Source organism: Pagrus pagrus (genome assembly GCF_965226575.1).
Source record: "Pagrus pagrus genome assembly, chromosome: 9".
In the NCBI taxonomy this organism is placed as follows: Eukaryota; Metazoa; Chordata; class Actinopteri; order Spariformes; family Sparidae; genus Pagrus; species Pagrus pagrus.
This window is the reverse complement of record NC_140193.1, coordinates 17,195,500-17,220,970: the sequence shown is the minus strand read 5'-3', so window position 1 is coordinate 17,220,970 and position 25,471 is coordinate 17,195,500. Positions and strand designations below refer to the sequence as shown.

Sequence of the window (25,471 nt, the reverse complement as noted above, 5' to 3'; positions counted from 1 at the left end):
TTAGCAGACTCCATTTCTAAACTAACTTTAGCTACTGTTGCTCTCTGTGGAGAGAGGCACTGAGACGAGGTTATTTTGACAACTTAAAAAAATCATCCACAGGCTTCTATAGGCAACCGAGAGAGATGGAGAAGGTCTCATTTTTTTATGTCATGTTACAATCCGCTCACATATGTTATATAAAGCACCTTTAGGTTTGAAATTAGTCTAAATAGTCTGTTTACTACATATTCTGTACTGTTGCAGCAAAGGCAACTGGTTTATAACGAACAAGCGGCCCACTTCCTACACCGTACTTGAACAAAATAAAAACATGGCGGCCCCATGCTATATGTGCTTCCTTGTTTATGTTAGTTATTGTTTTAACCCATACTGCAATTCTACATCTGCATCGTTCAGCTGCGAGGATCAGCCTCCTTTTGTGTGTTTCCGGGCCGTGTCGAGGAGCTGTCACAGCATTTAAATGAGCATTTTGCTTCGGGCGAGAATGAAGAGTTTTTGTCAGCCTCCACTCATCTTGGATGATTAGAGCAAAATGTCTACCCATCTTGACTGGAGATCGCCACAGCTCCAGATAACATGCTCGGTGATTGAAGGTCGCAATATTTTGAATTCTAATGGGGCTGCAAGATGAATTGCCTGAAATAGACTGTAGAATCTTCCTGCTTCCTCCTCGTGCCCCCCTCGCCTGTCCGCTGTGAAAAGAACCACTGGGAATGGCAAGGCCCGATGATCATAGAATTATTGGATGGTGATTCTAAACCCTTCAAAGAGGAGTTGCTATGGAGATCTCGCTCCAAACTGTGAAATGATTCACCTTTGAAAGGCTGGAGGGCCTGAAGGCTGAACACATCATTGTTCAGGTGGCGGTTGGTTAGAAAATTGCTGGTGCCTGTGCAATCAGCGGCACTATAGTAGTTAAGGATCTAAAAAGGTTTGTTCTCTGAATGATGTGGGACAACAGTGGTGTGCATATGTCGGTCCCTTTCAATCAAGACGCTCTCAGGCTCCGTGGTTTAACAAAGTAAATTGAATGACAGAGGTTAAGCTAATGATAAGGGAATTAACACTGTTGTTTTCTGTCAGAGTTCATGGAAACTGGAACCTCCCCAGTACATCCACCTTTCAACAGCACACAGATCAGGCTCATCTGAACAGCTTTGCCCCTACATGTAGTTTTTTTATTTTACAGGCAGTCATATGAAACATGGTGGAAAGATGCACCTTTAAAACTCTGCAGTTGACAGTAGATTACATAGGAAGTGGAGACACCTCGCAAGGTGCTGATATTCATACTATCGAGCTCTGTGATTTCACCGTGATCTATTTTGAAAGATGGGATCATGAAGAAAACATGAGTTGTATCCCTGAAGGGCTCAAACCCACCACTTTCTGGTGTCAAACTGCTGCTTAGCAGCCAATAATTGACATAAGAAACAAGGCTGAATATGCCACAAACTCTGTTACAGAAGCAGCTGTCAATTCCATGTATCCGAAAATGAATGTCGAGACGATATTTCCTGAATGAAAGTGTGTGCATTGCCAGTGTTTTTTTATGCCGGGAAGACATACATAATGTGCTTTTCCTGACAGACTCGTAAAATAGCTTTTACTGCTCTGAATACCAGGAGAATTGCGGCAGTGAGTTTGCATGAACATTTTAAAAGCACTGCGAGGAATGCAAGTTCTTTAGATGTGCTCTTACCCATCTTGCATGTGAAAACATGCACAGGAAGTTAAAAGTCAATGAATACTGTAATTTAACTGAATTATGTTGACCACATATCCTCCCAGGTAGCAACTTGAGAGGAAGCAGCTCAATCAGTATTGATCTCGACATGACTCAGACAGCTGCCTTGTCTGTGTAGCTGACAGGAAAGTGATGATATACAGTGGGATCGAGCTTGTTTGGTGTATTTAGGTGTTATACTCTAACTTTTAAAGACACATGTAACATTTCTGCATTAAAGGTGCACTATGTAGTTTTGGGGAAGATATTTTAATCAGTAGAGAAAGATCTTCACTGACTGAATTTTATGCCCTAACAAACTAAATAAACAGACTAAATAAACAACAAAACTCACTGTGGTCCACACAATTCACACTGTTTTACTTTGTTTATATTTGGCGGACCCTGCCACCTTTTTCAGCTTCAAACAGTGTTCTGGGGACCTTATTTTCCTCTGAGAACAGCTTGTTTATTCAGTTATGGAAAAAAATAGTTTGTATTTTTTCCTCATTAATATTGTAAATATTAAAATTCTGAGTTTGAATTTCTTCTCCAAAACTACATAGTGCCCCTTTAAAGTGTTTGCACACGACTTGACTTTTGTTATGTTTCCTCGAGTTTTGTACTTAAATTATCCAAAATGTTTTTGACAATATAAAAAAATCTGTAATTTTAATACATGTAAAGGTGCGTTTCATTTGGTCGCCTGTTGCTATAACTTCCGAGAGAGTCAGACTGAGAAAGGAAGAGTGTGAACTTGACTAACCGTCATGCAAATAAAACTTTCAAACGCTGGTTTGTCTGTGAATATTTATGCCTTGGTCATGTAGATTCTCATCAGCAATGGAAGCTATTTAATAATAGAGGACAACATCTCCCATTGTCCCACGCTACATATGTCTTTTGTTTTCTTTTGATTGAGGGACCCTTAGCAGCAGAAATGATATACTATATGTGTTCAATTTTGCAATGTGTGGTTAATGTAAAAAAAAAAAATTAACAAAGTCACTGAAATATATTTGTTTTTCTTCTATTTTCTCTTGTAAATATGACTTCAGGGAGTTTTATCCTTTCATACTTAACTGGCCTGCAGTGCCGCTGTAAGTCCATAATTTTACAGAGATTAGCCTGATCTGTAATCAGGCCATTGAACACCACTCACCCTCTGGAGACTAATCCTTTTGTTCTGTTAATAAAGGAGCACCTGTTAATAGTGTCTTCAAAACACACGCCATTTGAAATAAAGCAGTAAAATCTAAATTGTGAGACCGACCTGACTCCTGAAACTGGGCCTCTCCAACCTCTGTCTTCTTCTCTTTTTTTCTGTCAGTGTGTGTTTTCACTGTCTTGCATGTGGCTTTGTGTGGCGCCGCGGCCTCGTAAGAGCTGTCTTCACAGAGCCCTACCCAGACCCAGTTGTTAAAGGACTAATTGTGGAGATTGCCCCCTCAGATTTCTTTCTCTCCCTCTCTCTCTCTCTCTTTCACCTCGTTCATTTGTTCTCCAGCTCTGAGCCGTGAATGGGATGGCGGTAAAGTAGATGTGAATGTTAAATTAGGCGAAATTAATTAAAGCAAATTACTTTGGAATATGTGGTAGTCAGAGGAGAGTGTCAGCTGATGACTAAATAGTGAGTGATCAGCTGCTCCGGTGCTTTGAAAGCCTCTTTCAAATGTTGATTTATCAGCTTTTTTATGAAGGATGAATAACAATAGTTCGATTTATTTAAAAAGAAATGTGTTTTGAAATGATTGTGCTTGCTTTAGTGTTTTAAAAAAATTTTAATCATTCCGAATGCTCTCATAAACAGTGATTATTAACAATCGTGAGTGGTTTATTCACCATGTGAACCTGTTTAAAACTCCTCACTCCTAATTAATATGTATTAAATTGAACAACAGACTCGTATGCGTTTTCCATTTGTAACACAGTGTATCAAAACTGTACATCATAATTGTTTGTAATGTATGTATATTCTTGCAGCTAACAAAATGATTACATTGCATTATATTTTCTGAGTTCATGCAGAGACAATAGCAAATTTTCATTCCAATCAGTGCTGAACAGGGAGCTGGTAAATTGGCGCAGCAAAACAATAATTCCACTGATTAGCCCCTTTCTGTGTGGCGTAAGTGAACTGTTTATACTGTGGAGTACCTCTGCAAGAGGAGAGGAACCAAAACAGCCTGATTAGGCAAAGAGTAATTGGATAAGTTCATTTCACCATGAGGACAACGCACAGGATGACAGCTTGCACAAAAGTCTACAGCTTCTGTTGGCTTGCATGTGTAATAAGACCACCGGTGTAGTATTTTTCGGTGTCTGTCATTTTGTAGTTGAGCTTTGCTGTTCAGATTCGACTGATGAGTGGTGCTAGATTGTAAAAGCCCTGTAGTTTAGTATCAGGGAAAATCAGGTACTTATCTCTCCTTAACCCAGTAGAACAACAAGATATGATATTCTGTGCATGTGGAAGATCAGTGGAGGGGGTTTCCTATTTGTTCAGTTTACAGTTTAGCGTCTCTTACGGTTTAATAAAACACTCCCACTCCTGTTCCCTAACAGTCTTACAGGCACCTATTCTTGAAAAGGAAAAATAGTCTACTGCAGAGGATTGATTGGCAGAAATGGAATATAATATTCAGAAATATGTTTTCATTCATGAGGGTAAGCACCTGAGGGTAAGAATCATTGTGTTTTCATTATCTAAGAGGCAGCAGGTCATCTTCCAAGGAGTCCACCATGTTTCTACAGTAGCCCAGAATGGACAAACGAGACACCACAGGGCCTTTCACGCTTTAAGCAACCACAAGGGGAGGGTGAGGGCAGGCAGCCCAATCACCAGGATCAAATGCCATTAATGTTTTTGCAAACATTTGTATGTGTAGTAGGTGACATAACATACTGACATTTTGACAAAATGTGTCATCATGTTCACATTACAAGTTTATGACCTGCAGGGAAGAAGGCTTACAGCCAGTGACTACAGTTCAAGGCTAAGTTCCAACATTTTTAAGCTGGCACCACTGGATATTTTTAAGGAGACCTTCAGACAATTTCCACCTGTGTTTTTTGCAAACAAAACAGGTACTTTAAGTCAAAACGTGATCTTTTGTGGTGGTTTTTGTGCCTAAACTTAACCAGACCATAAGCACAGCATTGTCACAGATAAACCGAAAAATTGAACCTGAAGAAATGTTAAATAGCAACATAAAGAAATGTAAAATATATAACATATTCTGGTGATTGGGTTGAGCGAGGGGTGTTTTGTTGGTTGCCATCTGCAACCTCACTGCTTTAAGCGCAGCGTTGCTTTGAGCTAAGTGCCTACATTGTAATGCTAACATGCTCACAATGACAATGCTAACATGCTAATATTTAGGAGCTTATGTTTCACAGTGTAGCATGTTAGCATGCTAGTTATTACAGTTTAACCCAAGGGGAACATGAATGTCTCCAGAAATATATAGCAAGCCATCCACTAGATGTTGAGACATTTCACTCAAAACCACAAATGTTAACCTCATGGTGGCGCTAGATTAAAAGTCAGTGGATCAACAAAGTCATTACATGCGGAGCACCACGTGTAAACCCACGGTGACGTCACCCATTTGTTTGTGGACTACCGTAACGGAGGTTGGCATTACGGCTGTTGCCATCTTGGTTTTTTGGAGCCGGAAGTAACTAAAAATTAGGACAAGAGGGTGGAGCTGGGGAGGATATGCAGATTGGATCTGAGTGAGAACCCAGCGACACTCAGTGGTAGCCACGTCCCAAAGCATAAACTGATTAATCATGTATTTTACTCTAAAATGGGACCACAATCTAAAAAACTGAACATCATGCTATATTGAAGAAGACTTGAAACTAGAAATTGAAACCATAAACTCATTAGGGAACTGTTTACTGAGTTTGTAAATCAAGTGAGAAGTAGGGTAATTTTCTCATAAGCTTACATACAATCAGATTTCTTCTTGCAACCAGTCACCCTCCTCTTGCTATACATAGCATACAGTCTATTGGGGCCACAAATATCTGTACAACATTTCATGGCAATCCATCAAAAAGTTCCTGAGTTATTTCAGTTTGGACCGACAACCAAGTGACTGACAGACTGACAGACATCCCATGAGCCACACAGCTAAAATACCTTCGGATCAGAGACGGTCTCAGAGGCATTTTTTCCTTGTTAGTGGAGGATCTGTTTTCATGTGTAGACACTGTACTGTGTAGACATTCATCTGACTTGATCTGATTAGTGGAATGACGGGGTTAACTTGACTCTTCCGGTATGCTGCTTCCCATCATGACAACCACGCACAGCTCTGAATCATCAATATCTTCTTCATGTATCACTGTTCCAACTTGTTGAGAGATGGAAGTGACAGCCTTGGGATGAGTCGTGCGCATCACCGTGGTGACGTTATTCTCGCAGGGCCTCACCTGTCAACATACCGTCACTGCTCAGGTGTGTACGTGTGAATATGGATTGTTAAAAACAATAAGAAACTCCACAATGAACATTCCAAACATAGTGTCCCTCAACACGGCAATACTTAAAGCCAAGTCATCAACCACCTGACATTCCCTTACCCGTTGAGTGAGATGGCATTCCCATTAAGGCACAGTGTGAAACTTCATGAGTCACTGTTACTGACTGATTTATGAAAACGTGTGCAGGCATATTTCATATACTGTACTTATGTAAATATAGCATGAAGGTGCTCCAACGGTGGAATATAACTTCACTCAAGAACTTTACTTTTGTACAAATATTAGGTGCTTTTACTTTACTTGAGTATTTACATTCTATGCTACTTTATGCGAAACATATGTTGTGCCAACAGTATATGAATAAATTCAAGCTACAACAGCAAAATGCTACTTATATTTACCTGCATCAGTAATAATCAGCCCAGTCGCCAGGATAAAATGTTAGCAGGTTACATGTTCATGTCATAGGCTACGTACCATATTGACATTTGTACAAAACATGTCATATATCACCTTCACATTACATGTTTATTACCTGACTTCTATATCAAGAGGTTAGGGAGACAATGGTGAGGTTACATGCGACAAGGCAGCCCAGCTGGTGGCCAGCAGTGACTACAGTTCGAGTCTGCATTTTAACATTTGTATGCATGACACCAGTGGTTGTTTTTAAGGAGACCTTGGGAGAATTTCCAGCCATGTATGTGGTGACAAACCAGGTGTTTTTAACAAGAACTAAGGACTCTTTGAGGCGACCAAAGAAACAAAAGAAATGTAAAGTTAAACTTATCTGTGGTTTTGCATAAACGCACTTTGCCAACATTTATTCTGGCGATTGGGTTGGTAATAATAATAATACAATAATATAATAATAATAGTCAAATAATAATACAATATTTTTTTAACAGGCACAGTGGACATTTATTTGAGTCATGAGTACTTTTACCTTTGATACTTAGAACACATTTTGCTAATAGTACTTACATTTGTCTTTTGTCTCATGTTGTCTTTTCCTGGTTTTAAAAGCTCCATTGCAGTAAAAATATGTACATTTCTGAACCACCAGACTGTTCTACTTATTATACTTGTTTTGCCTTTACTAGCTTAGCTATTATATTCACATTACTGATGTTTATTTATAAAAACAAATCTTATTAGAATATTTTGTAAAAGTACCAAAAGTCATCCCTACAATATTGTCCCAATATTGATATTGAGGTATTTGGACAAAAATATCATAGCATGTGATCTGGTTGCTCAGTCGTGGTATTTATGTTTATTAAGTGTTTTTGAGGTTTATTGTGATAATATAAAACAGACTGTACATAAATTAAAGAACATATTGGAGTCCACTACAGTCGCCACTAGTACTGTTAAAGGCTGTCACTCTCATGTGACAGATGTACACCCGTCTCGCCCCTCTCCCTCCCCTCCCTCACCCCTGAGCTCTGCTGGAGAATCAGAAGGAGTCCTTAGAGCAGCTGCTGGCTAAATGGTCTGCTTCAGAGCCTCATTACCTAATCACCAGCATAGCCACGGCTAAGACGCAAATGATGAGGGGGAAGACTGTCGTCTATCATCTACGAATGTTGACATTTTCCTCTTAAATCACACTCAGTTTTGTTTATTTCTCATATTTTTTATCTTAATGGCTGATAGTTTTAAGACAGAGGGGTAGAAAAAGCATGACCACACACTTTTCATGCAGATTGACAGACAAGCCTGTTCTGTTGCACTTAAAGCCAATTTTAGTGGAACTTACTTTGACACAGTAAGCTGGTTTCTCGCAGTTCTGACACTTGCTCACTGAAAAGAAATATTTAATGTATTCCTGAGTATTTTTATTATATTTGTTATGACTTTCCTGTGACTCCCACTGTGCTTTTTCATCTGGATGTTTATTTTTCCCACATTCTCTGCAAAAAAGCTAATGATTTTTGGGGGGCTAAATCTAATCACTGCTTCACATTCGATCTCAAGAAGTCAATGCCATTGATTCTGTTGCTTGTACTACATGTGTGCACGTTGTTGCTGCAGGAAAAAAAAAAAAATTCTATACCGATGCACTCTCTGTGTGTTTGTGTCCTGGCGCTGCAGGTGCTTTTGAGGATGAGGATATCATCCATGTTGAGGGGACGGTGGACCCGGTGAGGGATATGGAGATCATCCACGAGGAGCTGCGGCTGAAGGATGAGGAGATGATCGGCCCTATTATTGACAAGCTGGAGAAGACAGCCATTAGAGGCGGTGACAAGAAACTCAAACCAGAATACGTGAGTCAATGTCCCAGCAGGCCCTTTGCTCCCCCTCACAGCACGGCACAAATAATAACCCTCCCACACACATGGCCAAGGAGAAAAAAAGTATGTTTTTTTTAATCTCCCTCCAATAGGTCTCACCCCTCCCCCTGCCCTATTTTTTTTTTCCCTTTCCGAGATTGAAAGTGATCAGGGGTCAGGGGTTTTCTGCTGTAGAAATCATTAATAGAGAGTTACTTATTCAGCTGCTGACCCTGGGTCACAGCACTGGGCTAATGAAAGTGTTTCCACACAGCTCTTTTCATCTAAAGTAATACTCAAATCATGGCACAGCTCTTGCTCATGGTTATACACCTACAGCAGCTTAGGAAATTGTGTGAGGCCATACAGTGGGTGACACATATGCCTATACCTCGCTATGAATACCGTAAATGTTTAGAATATTCTTTGACTGAGGATCCTGCAGCAAGGTGCAGGGCAAAACACAGGGTAAGATCAGAAAAAAAAAAAATCCACATCCTGGGTGTCGGATCACGACGTATGTGGATGCAAACGCATTCAGATGGTCATATTGTTAAGGTAATGAGGCTGAGTCGCAAACATTAGCGATGATTTGGTTGTAAATGTCTCATGATGCTCTGACGGCGGAGGAGCAGGCTCGGATGGGCGAGGGGACCCGGCCTTTCACTCGGAGCGGCATGCCCAATTTCAGGCCCCGAGACACCGAGGCTCTGACCACTCATTACACTAACGAGAGGGGCTTTTTCACCTGCTGCAGAGTTTGGTTGGTTCCCCTCAGACGAAACCACCCCCCCGACACCCCAACCCCCCCACCCTCTCTTTTTACAGCCTACAGCACTTCCCCACACCCCTGTAGCCCCACAGACAGGAGCCATTCAGGCCAGGCAGGTGGCCGCTTACGCACATAATTGCTAACAATTTTAGGCAATGAATAAAAATGATACATTACTTGTCAAAGGTTGTGCACACGTCGGCAAGTGAAATCTATAGAAGACCTCTTTAGATGGCAAAGAATGGTGCTTATCAAAGGCTGCACCAAGCTTTTAGATGGGAGGGATTGTGTGATTGTCTCACAGGCTGAGCCTGGCGTTTGACACGCTCAGCTGTGCACAGACACATATACACATGTTTATGTCAGCATTTATATGCAGGAACATGTGCATCAAGCCTAAAAATATACAGTTTTAAAGAAAAAAAAGTGCTATTTCTTTCTTCTGCAGAACCACAGGATGCAATGAAATAAAAAGGAAATGCTGATGGTGATTACTGCCTTAGATTTTCCACTTTACAGAGTCATTTGCAAGACCTTTGAAAAAAAACCTAATTTCCATTGTTGCACTCAGTTTCCTATAAGCGCTACAGGTCTTTAAGTGGCTGGAAATTCTTTCCAAGAGCAAAAAACACTTTTATCCTGTTTATGGTGGAGTTCGATGATTATTTTAATGTCAACTTATTTTACCATCTAGATATTCATACTTTTAAAAATTACATTGTAAACCCTTATGTGATTCAAGATGATGCACCATTCACACAAATGCTAAATTTGTTTTTCTCGCACACTTTCTCACATTTTTATATGCTGTCTTTAAGACTGAAATTATACCAACAATATGAAAACAATGTGTTAAAATTATGAGTAATTATGACAAAACCACACAAATCTTAATAGTGCAAAACTCAAAATATGTCTAATGAGAAATTCATTCATTTCCTGTACGTTGTTACCTCTGCACAAGGTATGGAAACATTATGCCTCACGATATTACTGTGAGAGAGAACTACTCTATTTATTAATATATACCATAAAGTGTAATACACTGTGCATGCACTCCATAAAGAATGATATTAAATATTTGCCGATTGTGACACAAAAAAGATTGTTTTGAAGGCATCTTTCCTCTTTCTTTAATGTACTTCCTGTTCTGTAGGAAATGCACATAAGGAGATGATTATTACTGTAAACTAAAAATGCATCTGAAAGGTTGGGGGGCAAAATAATTGAGAAAAAAACTAACGCTAACATTTGCTGTTTAATAAAAAACGAGGGGGGAAAAAAATCAGAAATGTGTTATTTATTATAAAATAGCATTTTATGGTTAAAATTGCTGTCACAATGAAAAAGGTCACTTAATATTTCACTGTGAGTTGAAGCTGAACGTATGCACACACAGGGCTCATATGTATGCATTGTTGTAAAGATTTAAGTCCATTTCGCTGTTGCTCTGTTTACAAAGACAATGTTTCATTGCTTTTGTCCGTATGAATCCTCAAAATCCCTATCCTTAAAAAACAATAATAAGAAGCCGGCCCACCAGCGGCGCTTCATGGTGGCAGGCATATGTGTTTGACCCTTGTGGGACCTATATGCCTTTTATTAACACCTGCCTGTTAGAGGAGCGCTGCACGGCGGCTGCGAGCTGATGAGGGAAACCTGGAGCGGGTTCAGCCTGTGTCACTGGCCGTTTGCTGTTTCCATTTCACAGATGATTAATCTCTCTGTGAAGACTTGGGACGGCGCGGGCGGAGTGTATGCAGCTCTTCCTGCGCTCTCTCCCGCTGGCTGCACTCTGGCTGCCTGACTAAAAGGCCTTTAGAATTCCTGTGGAGAGAGATGTGCAGAGAGTGAATGCAGCTGGCTGGGGGTCAGTGTGTGGAGCTTTTTCTGCCATTGTGTAATTGAGGCTCTGGCAGGATTTTTTCCTCAGTTCTTTCAAAAGGGAGTATGATTGTGAAGTGCTGCAAGGGTTTGGGGAGGGAAAAGGAGGTAGGGGGAGTGTTGCAGGGGGTGGAGGAGTTTTTATATGAAGGGGGAGGTCAAGTTGACAGGAACAAAAAGAATGTGTTCCGCTAATTTCTGTGGGGCTGGATCAACAATAATAGGCTCAATTTCTTTATTACAAATTTTATAACTACCTCCCTCCCATTTTCCCACCCTTTTCCGCTTCCAGATCCTGTCAAGACCCAGTCTTGCCTGTGGTCTCAAGCCACAAGTACCTCAGTAATGAATGTGGCATACATAGCTGGAAATGCTCAATATTTTCTCCAGAAGAAACACTGAATAATTAGTTCTGTACCTCACTAGTGCTTATTCAGTATGACTACATTCTGCAAAGTGCCTGAGGAAGGACCAATAATTTACACCTAACTAACCAACTTCCAATTAGTTCCCTGCTCTTTTCCAATTTTGTCTCCTCTTTCCATCCTTTTCATTAAACAGTCCCAATGGAATATTGATGTTCAAAACTGCGGCTCCGAGCGAGACACCCCAGAAGGCATTTTGTCATGATTTAAAGGAGGGAAGGGGGTCTTGTGCATGCCATCCCTTGTCAAAGCCAGGCCACTCCTGCTTGAATGCGAGCACAGCCATTGTTCATTTTGGCATCAGGATGCCATGCATTTAGGAAATAATTACCCCATACCCTGCTGGGTTTATATTCTTTTTCATCTCCTTTAATGGCTTCTTGTTCATTCTCTTTTAACCCCAAACAGGACGTTATGTGCAAAATCAAGAGCTGGGTAGTGGATGAAAAGAAAAACGTCCGCTACTATCCCGATTGGAACGACAAGGAGGTAAGCCTTTGATGTCACAGTCACATTTATTAATGTGATTTATCTCGCTCATCTTTTCATCTGACCTAAAAGTACAACTGCTGTTTCCTCCTCTCTCTCTCTTTTTTTTCTCAAGGAAACACGTCTTTTGTGCAAATCACAAGTTAATATTATGCACAGCCTTTTGTTGGTTGTATTTTGACATTACTTTTGTACAAGCTAATGACATCTGGCCGTGCTGATTTTGATTTAGAGGCTTTATAGTCGCACCCCACCGAGGCTATACACCAGACCCTAATTTGATTTCGCTTCACTCATCTATGTTTGTGCTGTCATCAAAGGCTACTTTGGAAAAAGTTCTGATTCTCAGTGCCTCTTGCCTTGTGTGTCTTTGTCACAGATCGAAGTGTTGAACAAATACTTGTTTTTGACATCCAAACCAATGATTTACCTCGTTAACCTCTCCGAGAAAGACTACATCAGGAGAAAGAACAAATGGTAAGTGCTTGGAAGAAAGGCGGAGACCGTCTCATTGCACTCATTAAAGGGGCACTACGTAGTTTTGGGGAAGACATTTTAATCAGAAGAGAAGATCATAGACTGTTTTGTTGATATACCTAAACAAACTATAAACAAACTTTCTTCGTTTTCATGACTGAATAAACCGATTAAACAAACTGAACTTAAAGGACAACACAATTTCATACTGTTTACTTTGTTTATATTTGGCGGACCCTGCCACCTTCCTAGCTTCAAAAAGTGTTCTGGGGACCTTATTTTCCTCTGAGAACAGCTTGTTTATTCAGTTATGGACAAAATAACTATGTCTGAGTTTGTATTATTACCTCATTAATATTGTAAATATTACAATTCTGAGTGTGAATTTCATCTCCAAAACTACACAGTGCTCCTTTAATCATCACCAAGGAGCTTTCCTTCTACTTCCACATTAATTTCTAACCACTAACTTTCATTGAATCTGCATGTCAGCTATAAAACGTCTACGTGCATGTGTCTGTACAGCATGTGCCAGAAGTGTGTGTGTGAGTTAGCCTTGTTGATCTTCTGACTGTGGTCTCCTGCTGACAGAAAACGGTCATATCTTTGTGAGAGGATCTGCCTGGAGGTGGCACTAAGTAAGCTCGAACACAACATCCAGCTCCAGCCTCCAGACTCTGCACTTCATTAAGAGCGCACCAGCATATGGTCCTCATTTGACATCGAAATTATGTGTCATTTCCATATGATATCAAAGAGAGTGAAGGCTTTAAATTGCAAAAAAAACCAAAACAAACATACCTACATTCAAAGCCAAACAAGTCATTAATATCATCTGGAGAGTGGCTGTAAATCATAAGTAAATGTTATAATATCTTAAATTGTTTTGCTCTAAATATTTGGCATTGTCCTCAAATGTTGTTGCTTAATCACAGCCAGGAAATTCCCACCGATCTTATTTACAACTGAGGCTTGAGGGGAAAAATGCTAATATTCTGACTGGTACTTTTAACTTTGCAGGTGCAACACTATTCATAATGTGAACTGACTGAGGTCAACTTTTAAAGGGTATGTAGTTCAAACTCTGAATTTTAATATTTACAATACTAATGAGGTAATGATGCAAACACAGAAATATTATTCATTTCCATAAGTGAATAAACAAGCTGTTCTCAGAGGAAAATAAGGTCCCCACAACACTGTCTGAAGCTAGAAAGGTGGCAGGGTCCGCCACATATAAACAAAGTAAAACAGTATGAAATTGTGTTGTCCTTTAAGGTCAGTTTGTTTATTCAATTTATTCAGTCATGAAAATGAAGAGTTTGTTTATTTAGTTTGTTTAGGCATAAAACAATCAGTCAATGAAGATTCTCTTTCTCTTCTGATTAAAAAGTCTTTCCCAAAACTACACAGTGCACCTTTAATGCATTAAATAAACTTCTTCGTCCTTGCTGTATTTCCAGCTGTATGATCCTCTGTTCTGTCAAAAAAAACACACTTTTCATAGTAATGTTGTCATCTGGCCACAGTGAGAGCGGATCCAAAAGGCTGGTGTTAGACATCCATTATATCTGAAAGGGCTACTTTTCCACACTACAGCCGTTTCGTCAATAACACCAACTTGTGGATTGTTATCGCACTTTTCCAATTGCCCTCTAGGCTTGTGGTGTCAGTTCTTACAAAATTTGTTTTAGTGCTTTGCTTGGCAGCATTGTATTACAAGGGAAGTTGTTTACCTATGACTGTTTGTTAAAATGTTCCTGACACGAAAGTATGACTGTCAGACTGGAGGGAGGACGGGGGGAGCTCGTAAATCAAATGATTCATGGCATGTGGAACATCCGTCATCAGTAGGAAGAGAGTTTTTTTTCTTCATGTTGCGTGTGTGTGTGTTTCTTTAACTGTGTGAAATGCAATAAATCTCTGAGCGTTTTAAACAGGCAAACAGTAGTGCTCAGATGTCCCGAGGGGCTCCGCGATGAACAATGCCGACATCAAAGTGTTGATGTTTGACAAGTGATGAGTCACTTCCCTTGTCCAGAGAGGAGCTCACACCTGTATGGAGATGATTACAGGTAGATCTAGCTGGCCCTAATTGTACAATAAATGCTGCTCTCAGCCCTAATGGCAGCTAGTCTGCAGCAGAGACGCCAGACTGCCATTTGGCTGTCGCCATGCCCCCGTGTTTTTCCACCAGCACAGTTGAGATGATGATACGGTTAAGGACTATTCAAAGCAAACAGCTAGACAAATTGCAATCTCAGCTTTAATGTGAGGAGGAAAAGCAGGCGAATCCTCGAATGAGGCAAATAAGCCAATCTTATCTGTGTCTTTCTGGACACCCATTCAGAGCGTTTCACAGGTTTCCTGGGTGTTTTCATTTCAGATTTTTGCTGTTTTCTTTCAGCACGTTCAGGCTTTCAGTTAATGTTACTAATTTTACTTTATCTTTAGGATATGTAAGTGCATTAACTTCAGTATTACAGTCCACTCACATGTACGTGGTAGAGACAGTTATAGAACACAGTCGATTATTGTTGCAGCAAGTAGTTTCATCAGACTTTCTCAGCCTCCAAAAACAGTCCATTGTTAACCAAGATCATCCTGTTTGGAGTATGTGAACCACATACCAAGCTGCCCTTGTTTAGACAAGAATACACAGTATTAGCTTTAGCAAGCCATCATTAATGGAGGGATCAGACGAGGAGCAAGGCCTCCTTTCATCCCCAGGTTCTCTGCTGGAGACAGTACATCATTTACTGTTGAGAGGAGCACATGGCTCCAATCCTATACAGTGTATGTGTACGTGTATGAGAATGCGTACATGTGCATGTTTGAAGTCTGTTTCAGAGGCGACTCCATGCTCATTTGGATGCTGGCGTAATTGCGGTGTGGAGATCAAAGGATCGCCGGCCGAGTGATGTTCCAGAGGAGACTTTACCACACAGCCCTCTCCTCTGTGCAGAGGGGGCCGCCTGCTGCTCACCGCTCCCCTCTCCCCTCTAACCATGCACTGCCCCCTGCACATCCCCGCTCGTAAAAAATGATTAAGGCCGCATTTGTCATGTGTTTATGACTGAGAGGCATTGCGTGATAGGGAATGGCATCTACAAGAGTCTATCAAGAGGCTTTCTCCTCTTCCCTCGGCGTCAGCGGGCTGCCTGGAAGACTTTTCCTCTGTGCTGCCACATACCGTAGTTTGTGTGTTAGAGAGGGTCATTAGAGCACTGTTGATGATGTGGGGGCTGCAGCCGGCCCAGCCTTGGCGTGTTTTCACTTGTCAGTTAAGTTATTGTTTATTTTATGGGCTTGTGGCCTCTCTGTCTTCATCAGTCTTTTAATAGTTTTGATATCAGATATTTATTTAATCCTCCTCAGAGAACCGAGAGCAGTCACATTTTGCGCTGCGAAAAGACACAGCTGAGAATACGGCACATATGCTGTGTTGTTTTTTTTTTCTTCTTTCTTGTCATTTCTGTTTCTCTTATTTTTTTTTTTTCTTCTTTTGGACAATGTGCATTAAAGTAAATTGGTGCCTCTTAAGTAGATGAGTTGACCTTTAAGGAAACTAGCAAGCGTGACCTGTCTGTGAGTGCCTCTGCAGTGTGGGTTTTCCTGGTGAGTGTAAGAACTGCAGGGTACCATTGCTTGGAGCTTTTATTAACTGTGTGTATATATATATATGTGTGTGTGTATGTGTGTGTGTGTCTTTGTCTGCCTGCCTGTATGAAAGTGTGTGTGCATAGGTATGGGCAGGTGTACTTCCCTCTGCAGACAGTATAGATGTTCCTTGAGTCTTATTATTACACTCATTCAAACTTATTTGAACATTATTTGCTCCTAATGTGTGTTACATTAGGTACCTCTGTCTTTGTGCTTTATGCTGGGAAACCACAGCTGAAATAAGTACATACCACAGCTGCTCTTCCAGTCGACCATTTTAATTTTCCGTTTTCCTTCCCACAAAGGCATAAATTGATCTTTCATCATTAATTCCCTCCATATTTGTCTGGCATGGTGTACTTCAAAAAGAAGTATGCCATGCTTGTACTCTCATGAGCCATTTCTGATAAGTGTGATGTTGAAAAAAAGACAGCGTCAGTGTGTCTCAGAAACTCAGGAGACTTGGTTTGATCTCTGTAAAAGGCCTTGTTTCATGTTAAGGTGTCAGTCTATTCCACTCATTATACTTTACTCATTAGAAGTTAAAGGATGAAGTTGGATTTATTATATATTTTGCTTATTGTCAACACATCTCAGAAAAAGATCAAAACCAACAATGATTCAACCATTTAATCTTGTCTGTGTTGCCTAAACCTGCTATTACTTATTCCTGTATACAATAGATCTCCATTGTTGTCCAAGTACTATTAAAAACACATAAATAAGCCACATTGTTTCACTGGAATGACATGTTTCTTCATTACAACAACATGTAGTTTATTTTCAGTCAACCCCACATACACCATCCTACTCACTCACAGACAGAATGTGTTTGAATCCACAGCTGAAAAATGTGATTTTCTGTCAATAAGAACGTTAGGTAACACTATTTAGCACCGTCATTAATAAATGGTAAATTTACAGTTAATAAAACTTTATTCAATAGTTATTTCACTGTAACAAACAATGAAATGCTTTATAAAACATTTGCTAAGCAATTGTACACGTTTCTAAACATCAGTTGCAACTTTATAATGGTCTTTCAAGTAATGTTAATAAATGAACTATGCAGTATTTTTTAATTTACACCAATAATATATTATCATAATTTACCATTTACACAGTTTTATACATCAGTTGTAACTTAACATTAAAAAAACATTTGCTTTATAAATGGTTAATAAAGCATTTCATTTCTTTGTTAACAGCCAATTAACTTTTAACTAAATTTACTATTAACTTACCATATTTTTTAAGCATGATTATTATGTAGTGTGACCAGAACAAGTTACTTAATGATGAACAATTGCTAAATGGTTTGTAAAAGCATGTTATTATTTGTTGACAGTGAATTAACTATTAACTAAAGTTTAATGTAATCTTTTATTAATGATGGTTATTATAAAGTGTTACCAAAACAAATTTATTTCATTTATAAGTAACATGACTCAATTTCAAGTTTACTTAACAAGTAGATATAAAGAAAGCAAAACTTAGGAATAATTGTTATATTCACTTTCCTTTTTCAAGGCAATCAATCAATCCTAGAAAAAGGTAAGTAAATATAACAATTCCTAGAGGTAAGACCAACTTGTCAGATTTTAGAGCAGCTTTAGCGCTAAGTTTAAAGAAATCCAACCACAGTTTAAGAAGGAACAGAAAGGCAGGAAAATGTCTTAGCAGAGTCTGATGCTCTAGTTGGCCTGTAGGAGGAGCTTTGACAATTAAAGTAAAGGAAGCCCTGACAAGAGTTGCAGCATGTCAGCTGTGGACCTTCTGTCCACAGAGCTTATACCTATTTTCCCCGAGCCTGCATACACATAGTGTTGCAAATGGATCCTTCATCTGTCGACTTTATTTTTGTTATATGCATTTTTTTGGTTTTGAAGAATCCCACTAATAAGTTAAACATGTATTTTCACTTTGTGTGATCATTTTGACAAACCATTTCTGAGGAGTACCCGTCAAGATTCATAGACAGAAGAAAAACTGAGGGGGGGGGGGGGGGTAGACTATTATGATTCACTGAAAAAGCCACTCCATGAAAGCAGTCACTGCAGCCCACTTCAGCTACTCCAAACCATAATTCCCATAAACACAACCGAAACTTTATTGAGTGCAAAACCACTGGCTCCATCCAAGTTTTTAGGAACTACTATCTGGGGAGTTAAGAGTTCACTTTTCAAAGCCATGAGGAAGATATACGACCACTTGCTCCTCTTTATTTTCTGCACAGTCGTCCACTCTCTCCTTGTGCAGTGTGGGATCCTGAGAAACACTTTCCCATGGTAAGATGTGTACCCCACTGCCCACAGTCAGTCCTAATGGATGCCTTTAGCTAGCTTTCAATGAGAGAAAACAACAGGAGAGGCTGTATAGTAAAACTGAAACAGATGGTGCTAATAAAGTCCTGTCGTTCCAGTTAGCCTGGTTATTGACTGTCCCCGGTCCAGGTAATGAAAGGACATGTCACATGTCACCCCGTTGTCTTTGTTGTGTCCTGGCGGTGAAGACACAGCGCTGTTGTTCGAACTAATGAGACAGACCCTAAACTTGAGACTAACACAGACTTTTTCCTCTTCTTGTTTGTTCTTTAATGACCCTGTGTTGAATCAGTTTGCTCTCCAAAATCCACTACAGCTTGTCACTTCTCTCTCGTTTATCAGACCTCATAACCCAAGGACGTAATGCTGAGTGACGCTCCTGCGGTTCATAATGTATGTAGACACCTCCTGTGTTCTTCTGAAGGCACCCTGGGAATTGTTCCCCTGTAAAGCTCTGGCATCACCGACATAAAAAAAAAGAAATGTCTGCGAGTTTCAAGCCTGTCTAATAATACATTTGATAGCTTTGGCTTTGTCAAGCCGCTCTTTTTTATTATGTTTGTGATCAGGTTAAGGCCGAACGGACGTGCCACAGTGAGCAGCCCGCAGCCTTGGCAGCTCTAATGAGACAAATAAATGAATTTAGTGTTTCCACATACAGCTCCTGAACCCTTATTATCAGGATTATTGTTGAACTGTTATGAATGGAGGGGAGAAAGAGATTGGAAAAAGGGGGCATGATTGGCTGATGTTACATATGTCCTTGATTACCTTCCTTCTGCTTTTATTCTAATAAGTGGCATTCTTTGTACTCCCTGGGACAGCTAGACAGTCTGACACACGATGAGAATAAATATTGCATGTGGTAGACATTAAGCTGTCATCCTGGGGGGAAAAAAAGAGAAGAGATGGAGAAATCCGTGTGGTGTTCTTCGGCGCTACACTTTGCCTGCTCTTGTCACAATTGTCACATCTTGATGACTCCCCCCTCTCTCTCTCCCCCCTCCCAGCCCCCTTATTTTCTCTCCCCCAGTCAACTGCCGTGAATGACAGCATGGATACCCCATATAGAGAATTATTTTGGGTGATGTACAATGTACTCCTCTGGGTTACGGTTTGAATTTCTGATGTTTGCCTCCTCACAAATAGCCTTAAACAAGGACGTGGCTTTGATAATGTGTCCTCAACGAGCATTATGAGGACGGCACCGGGGACGATGGTTTGTTAGGGGGGTTTTATCTATCATGTGCAAACATTTAAAGTGGCAAGATTTGTCTTTTAAAATTTTAATGGGTATAGTTATCACAGAAAACAAAGTTGTTCAAGAAAAAAAAAAAAAGCTTGTTACTAGCACACCCTCGAGGTACGATGTGAGATGATGCTCTTAATTAAAGCTGCTCCCATTGTGCCTGTGCTGGGTTCTGTTTCCTCCAGCCCGTGATTGCTTTGAAGCCTGAAAGAAGTTGACAATATTGGAGATAGTGTGTGTGTGTGTGTGTCAGATCTCCTTCCTTCTCAGAGGCTGATGTGTAATGCCTTTCCATCCGGCCCTGGCCACAGGGAGCAGAGAGCGTCTGCACTCTAGTCGCTCAGGAGCTCACCACTGGGAGGATGAAAAGCTTCCCACAGAGCCCCCGACTTCCCAGCCTCAAAAAGCCACCATGAGCTCATACCTCTCATTTCTGTCTCCCTTCACAGAGGAAGGGAAGAGGAGGGGGGGGTGAGTGTACGCTGTGTGCCGCAGCATCCAAACCCTTTCGGATGCTCGTCCATGCAACCAGGGACAGGCAGAACGGAGGGGTTTATTACTTGATGAGTCTGTGCTATAGCTGGTCATACCCATGTTCAGTTACCTGCTGCACCTGTGGGTGTGTCAGTGAAGTGGATGCAGGTAGTGGATTACTCTTCAGGTCTGTCAGCATTCAATTGCATCTGAAAGGAGCACTCAATCTGGAGGTGATGGCCCACCTTTTAGAGGCTTAACCGGCTTTAAGCACTCCTAATAAAGCCAACCTGTATGAATGTATGTCAGACACAGGCCCAGGTCATTGTCTCAGGTAGCCTGCCTCTGTACTCTCGGAGCTCCCATTGTTTTTTCCCTCCTGAGCCATTTAAGCAGATCAAAGCTCTGACAAAGCCCAGGGAAGCCCCAGGCATGCGGAAACACAGGAATTATCCCCCCCCCCTCCCCTCAGGATTCCCACACAAAAAGACAAATAGACTAGCCCCAGAGGGTGGCCCCCTGTGGGACGTCTCCTTTCAGAGCTGGCCTGTTGTGGAAGCTCCAATTGTTTTTGTGATTTCACAATATATTGTGCTTTAAATTAGATCTATTGTAAATACAACTGGCATCGAATCTTAAGCTCAGGACAGATAACATGACATCTAGATGTGAGATAAACAGATACTGATTCATATTACCTTGTTTTTAGCGTGAACAAGCAAACAAAAACATAAAATGATATCATGTTTTGGGTTTGTAAAGTTTGATACGAGCACATATGAGACACCTATTTTCCTCCCCGAATCGAGAGCAGCAGGAAAAGCACAAACACGGCTCGTTCCTCAGCTTTGTTTGAGCCTTCAAGCCGGTGAATGATTAGCAGAAATAATGTCCCTGTCACCCTTAATCACATTAAAACGTGGTTAACATTTAATTTTTCCCACTTGATATGCAAAAATTTCCACTTGATTTGCAGCAAAGGCCATTGGAATTCCATTATAAAAAGAATAAAAATTTCAGGCGTCATTTGTTCAGAGAGGGATATCAAGAGCAGAAAGTGCTGAATCTTTCTATTAAGCGAGCAGTGAGAGATGGCACTCAGTGCTGGGACATAATGGGAGACTGACAAGGCACAGACACACACACACACACACAGTCTTTCTCAGTGAATTTTTTATGTGTGTAGCTTGGACCTTTTTTAAAAAGGACTGACGTGAACCAATATTTTATGTATTATTTCTAGTGTGGAAGCTCAAAAATCCACATAGAATATTTTGGGTTTTCTCTTAAAATATGTGGACGATATGCAGAGAATTAATTAGCCGATAAATTCTGCATTAAAGAATAAAACAGTTTCTTATGTCAAAGAAAGAGAAGAGATACTGATAGTCATGATGTACAGAAAACAAGGGATGCGCAATAATATCGATAAAGGCTTTAAAATTGCATATCAGCATCTGCTCGACATGAGCATTTCAGGAGATGAGGCTTTAAAGGTGCACTATGCATTTTTTGGAAAGAAATTTTAATCAGAAGAGAAAGATCTATTGACTTATCGTTTCTAAACAAACTTAATAAACAAACTATCTTTGTTTTCATGACTAAATAAACAATAAAGGACAACACAATTTCTTACTATTTTACTTTGTTTATATTTGGCGGACCCTGCCACCTTTCAAGCTTCAAACAGTGTTCTGGGGACGGCTTATTTATGTATTTATTTATTTATTTATTTATGGAAATAATAAATATTTCTGAGTTTGTATTATTACCTCATTAATACTGTGAATATTACCTTTCTGAGTTTCTGAATTTCTTTTCCAAAACTACATAGTGCCCCTTGTCGGTATCAGCATCAACAATCAGAGTAACAAATATCATAGTATCCTCATATCAAATATGAGCAAAAATCCAATATCATGCATCACAAACGAAAACATAATACTTATCAATACTTTCAATTTCCATGAATACCTTTTATATTTTAGAATTTCATGAATGACTGAAGGATGAGAACAAAGACCAAAAGAAATCTGCGGCATGTTTTTACATAAATATTTTCCCCCAATTTACAGACCCACGTAAAATTTTGTGCAAATAATTGGAATGGACATAAGTACAAATTGCAAAGTGGCGTGCGTAGACAGCGGCGAAGTTGACAGAATTGGTTTTGGGAGTCGTGTTGACGGAGCATCAAAGCTCTTAATTGACAGTGCTTTGTTTCTGGAGTTGAGGGAAGGGGGTGTTTCATGTTCCTGTGGCAAGGTGTTTGTCTGGTCCTGTGTCACTCAGTGCAAGGACCCAGAGACCCCCGCGCTCATTTGCAGCTCACGTTCTCCGTCTCGGCTCCACATTATTAAAATCATCCCTCAGCCTTCTACCAAGAGCCTCTTTGTTACTTGGCTGGCTTGGCTCAGCTCTGTCAAGTCTTCACCAATTACAGTCTCAGGTACAATGGTCTATTCAAAGGATCACAGCCCTTGACTGGTGTGGAGAGAGTGATTTGTGAATCATTATTCAGCCGCCTGTAGAGTACGCAATACCTGAGGAATGCAAATAACGTGCCACCAAATAGACAGCTGTGCTGCTAAAAGTGAGAAACTACAGCTGTTATTATCTCAGATTGGATTTTTTCCCCTCTTGGAGCGCCTGCCATCTCCTGTGTTTTCAGTTTTTTTGGGGCTTTTGACTAAAGGTGTTTATTTTTCTGTCTTTTATTGGTGAGACATTGGCGACTACCTTATTGCGGTGGCAGTCAGACGTCAGCTCAGCATCCATAGTGCGAACAGAAAGGGAAATATTAGGTTACGGCTCCTAATAGATGTGCATCTGAACAGACAGACAAACTGGCACAAGATTCATTTCAAATTTACCCTGCAGTGTTATTCTAGCTTGTTGGGAAAAACATCCAATCAAAGCAAAAGTGTGCTCTTCCCGTGCCCGTTACCCTGTCATATATTGTATATTGATAATCATTAGGTAGGAGCAGCGTTATGGTGCTGTAGGTGATAAAGCGGTGACATTGTTATTGAAATAGATGTGGTATTGAGGTGGTTGGGTCCCTCCCAGTCTTTGATTCTTATGGGCTTTAAACAGGAAACTAGGATTACAGATAATGACAGGGACCCCTCAGAATCAATCCAGCCTAGGAGCTCTGTCGGGGCCGCCGTGTGAAAATGGATTTGTGTGATGCTGTTCTTTGAGACCTGTCCAATCCCAGCCTGAGAGCGTGTGGGGCTAATCTCATAATTGCCCCGACCCCCTTATATTGTTCTGACTGAGAGTTACCATTAAGTGCGAGGATATCTTTGTCCTGCAATGTCAGGTGTCCTGCTGCACTGGAAGACAGAGAGAAAAAAAAGAAAGCTCAGGTGGTAAAGAGAATGACAAAGACGTTCGTGAGGGAAAACTGGAGTTAGTTCTGCTTCTTCCTCGCTTTATGGCATATGTTTAGCTTGTTTATTGTGGTAAAAAATAGGCAACAGACCAAAAGCTTGTGTGTTTTATGATCTCAATCGAAAGTAGCTAAGTGCTTAAAGTCCACCTCCGGTCAAAAATGTGTCTTTCCTCTTGTTCCTACAGTTGAATGTTTGAGCTTCACTATGTAGAATGATTTGTGCAGAGTTTGACACTAAAAGGCAGTTTTCACATTCACTGCTCAGAATGTGCTCATTGAAAATCTGACTTAATGAGCCTATGAGCATGATTTGTGATATCACAAATAGTTTAAAGACCAATCCTGGTCCACTATTCAGCATACAACAAGAGTGATGTGGAAACTTGAAGCCTCCAGTGCACGAACACTGAGAACAGACTATATATACAGTCCTGTATTTTTGCACTGTAGGACTTCTTTCTTCTCAACTAACTCAAAGACCTGTATTACTCTAATGTTGACAAATACAAATGTAAACATATGGCTTAATGGAAGGCCTACATCTAAAGCTCACGTTAGCTCCTCCACGTATCAAAAGCCGTCTTTATTTTTTGTGTATAGGCCTGTAAAAAAGTTGCATAGTGTACCTTTAAAAAACATTTGAAATATATTCTTAGTGCACAGAAAGAAAGAAATAAGGTTTTTAAGACTCGTTTATAGACAGAAACTGTTTTGGTCTTGGTCTTGGGGATTTTGTAGATTAAACTGTCCAACAGTAAAATGCTACTACAACACAATGTACCAGTAATAATGACCCTATAATATGAATGAATATATAGAACTAAGATGGTCCATTCTGCAAGTATATGTAGCTGGTAATACTTATGTACTTTTACTTTCGAACTTTGAAGCATTTGTCTAGAATAAGGTGATCAGGTGTGTCGATACTTGGATACTTTTTGGATACCGCGTGTTTAAAGCAATCTGAAATCCACTTTTGATGTATTGAAGTATCAAAGAGAGAACTGAAAAAAACTGATCTACAGTCCAATTTTCATTGCTGCACACACATTAACATTATAGCAAATGTGTTGTGTTTTCTTTTTGCTGTGGTATTAAAATAGGTATCAAATATCATTCAACTATTCAAGTATTTTTACAGTATGCTACAGTATTGCTGCTGTTGCTTTTAAAATCTTTGTGAATCTATGCCTTATATGTTCGTATGAGTCAAACCTTTAGTTGAAAGTTTTCAATGAAAACAAAGTCAGACTCTCTGAGACAAACGGCCACCTTTGGAGCGTAGTCTCCTGCAAACACTCATATGTTCGTTCAGCTGCTGTCATGAATATGCATGCGCCGGCAGATAACAAACACTCTCATGTTAATCAATTCATCCAACTAGTTCTGTGGATGCTGCTTTCTACCAGGTTGGTGAAAATCAAGGAGTGGGTGGACAGTCACGACCCCGGAGCCTTGGTCATCCCGTTCAGCGGCGGCCTGGAGAGCCAGCTCCAGGACATATGCGAAGACGAGAGGCAGGCGTACTGCACGGAGCACAAGACGCAGAGGTTAATTAGCATTCAGTCTCCCCACACTTTATTATCAGCTGTGTCCTCCATGCACTCCTTTAATTGCATGTGCTGATAGAATAATAAATGGCAGAGTAATTACCATTATAAAGCAAAGGATCCCTCTTCTTACTGAACAACTCAGTCAAAGGGTTTTCCTCTAAATTAAGTTTTTAACTGTCATCTGTCATCTGTAGGTATAATTATAACTTGGGCATTTTGGGTTTATTGTTCTCATGTGAAAACCTCTATGGAGAGAAAAATT

The 25,471-nt window shown here is 40.2% G+C and overlaps 1 protein-coding gene across 2 annotated transcripts in view; it reads left to right on the top strand.

Annotated features, from left to right (window-relative positions):
• Positions 1–25,471, top strand: part of LOC311262420 (obg-like ATPase 1) — a 52,111-nt gene that overhangs the window by 18,260 nt on the left and 8,380 nt on the right. For both annotated transcript variants that reach the window (XR_014623250.1, XM_084361777.1), the window contains exons 5-8: positions 8,321–8,496; positions 11,992–12,072; positions 12,452–12,549; positions 25,066–25,206. Coding sequence is in view for 1 of the 2 variants with exons in the window: in XM_084361777.1 (XP_084217903.1) it covers positions 8,321–8,496; positions 11,992–12,072; positions 12,452–12,549; positions 25,066–25,206 (496 nt within the window). In the remaining variant the exon portion in view is untranslated. The remainder of the gene's footprint in view (positions 1–8,320; positions 8,497–11,991; positions 12,073–12,451; positions 12,550–25,065; positions 25,207–25,471) is intronic.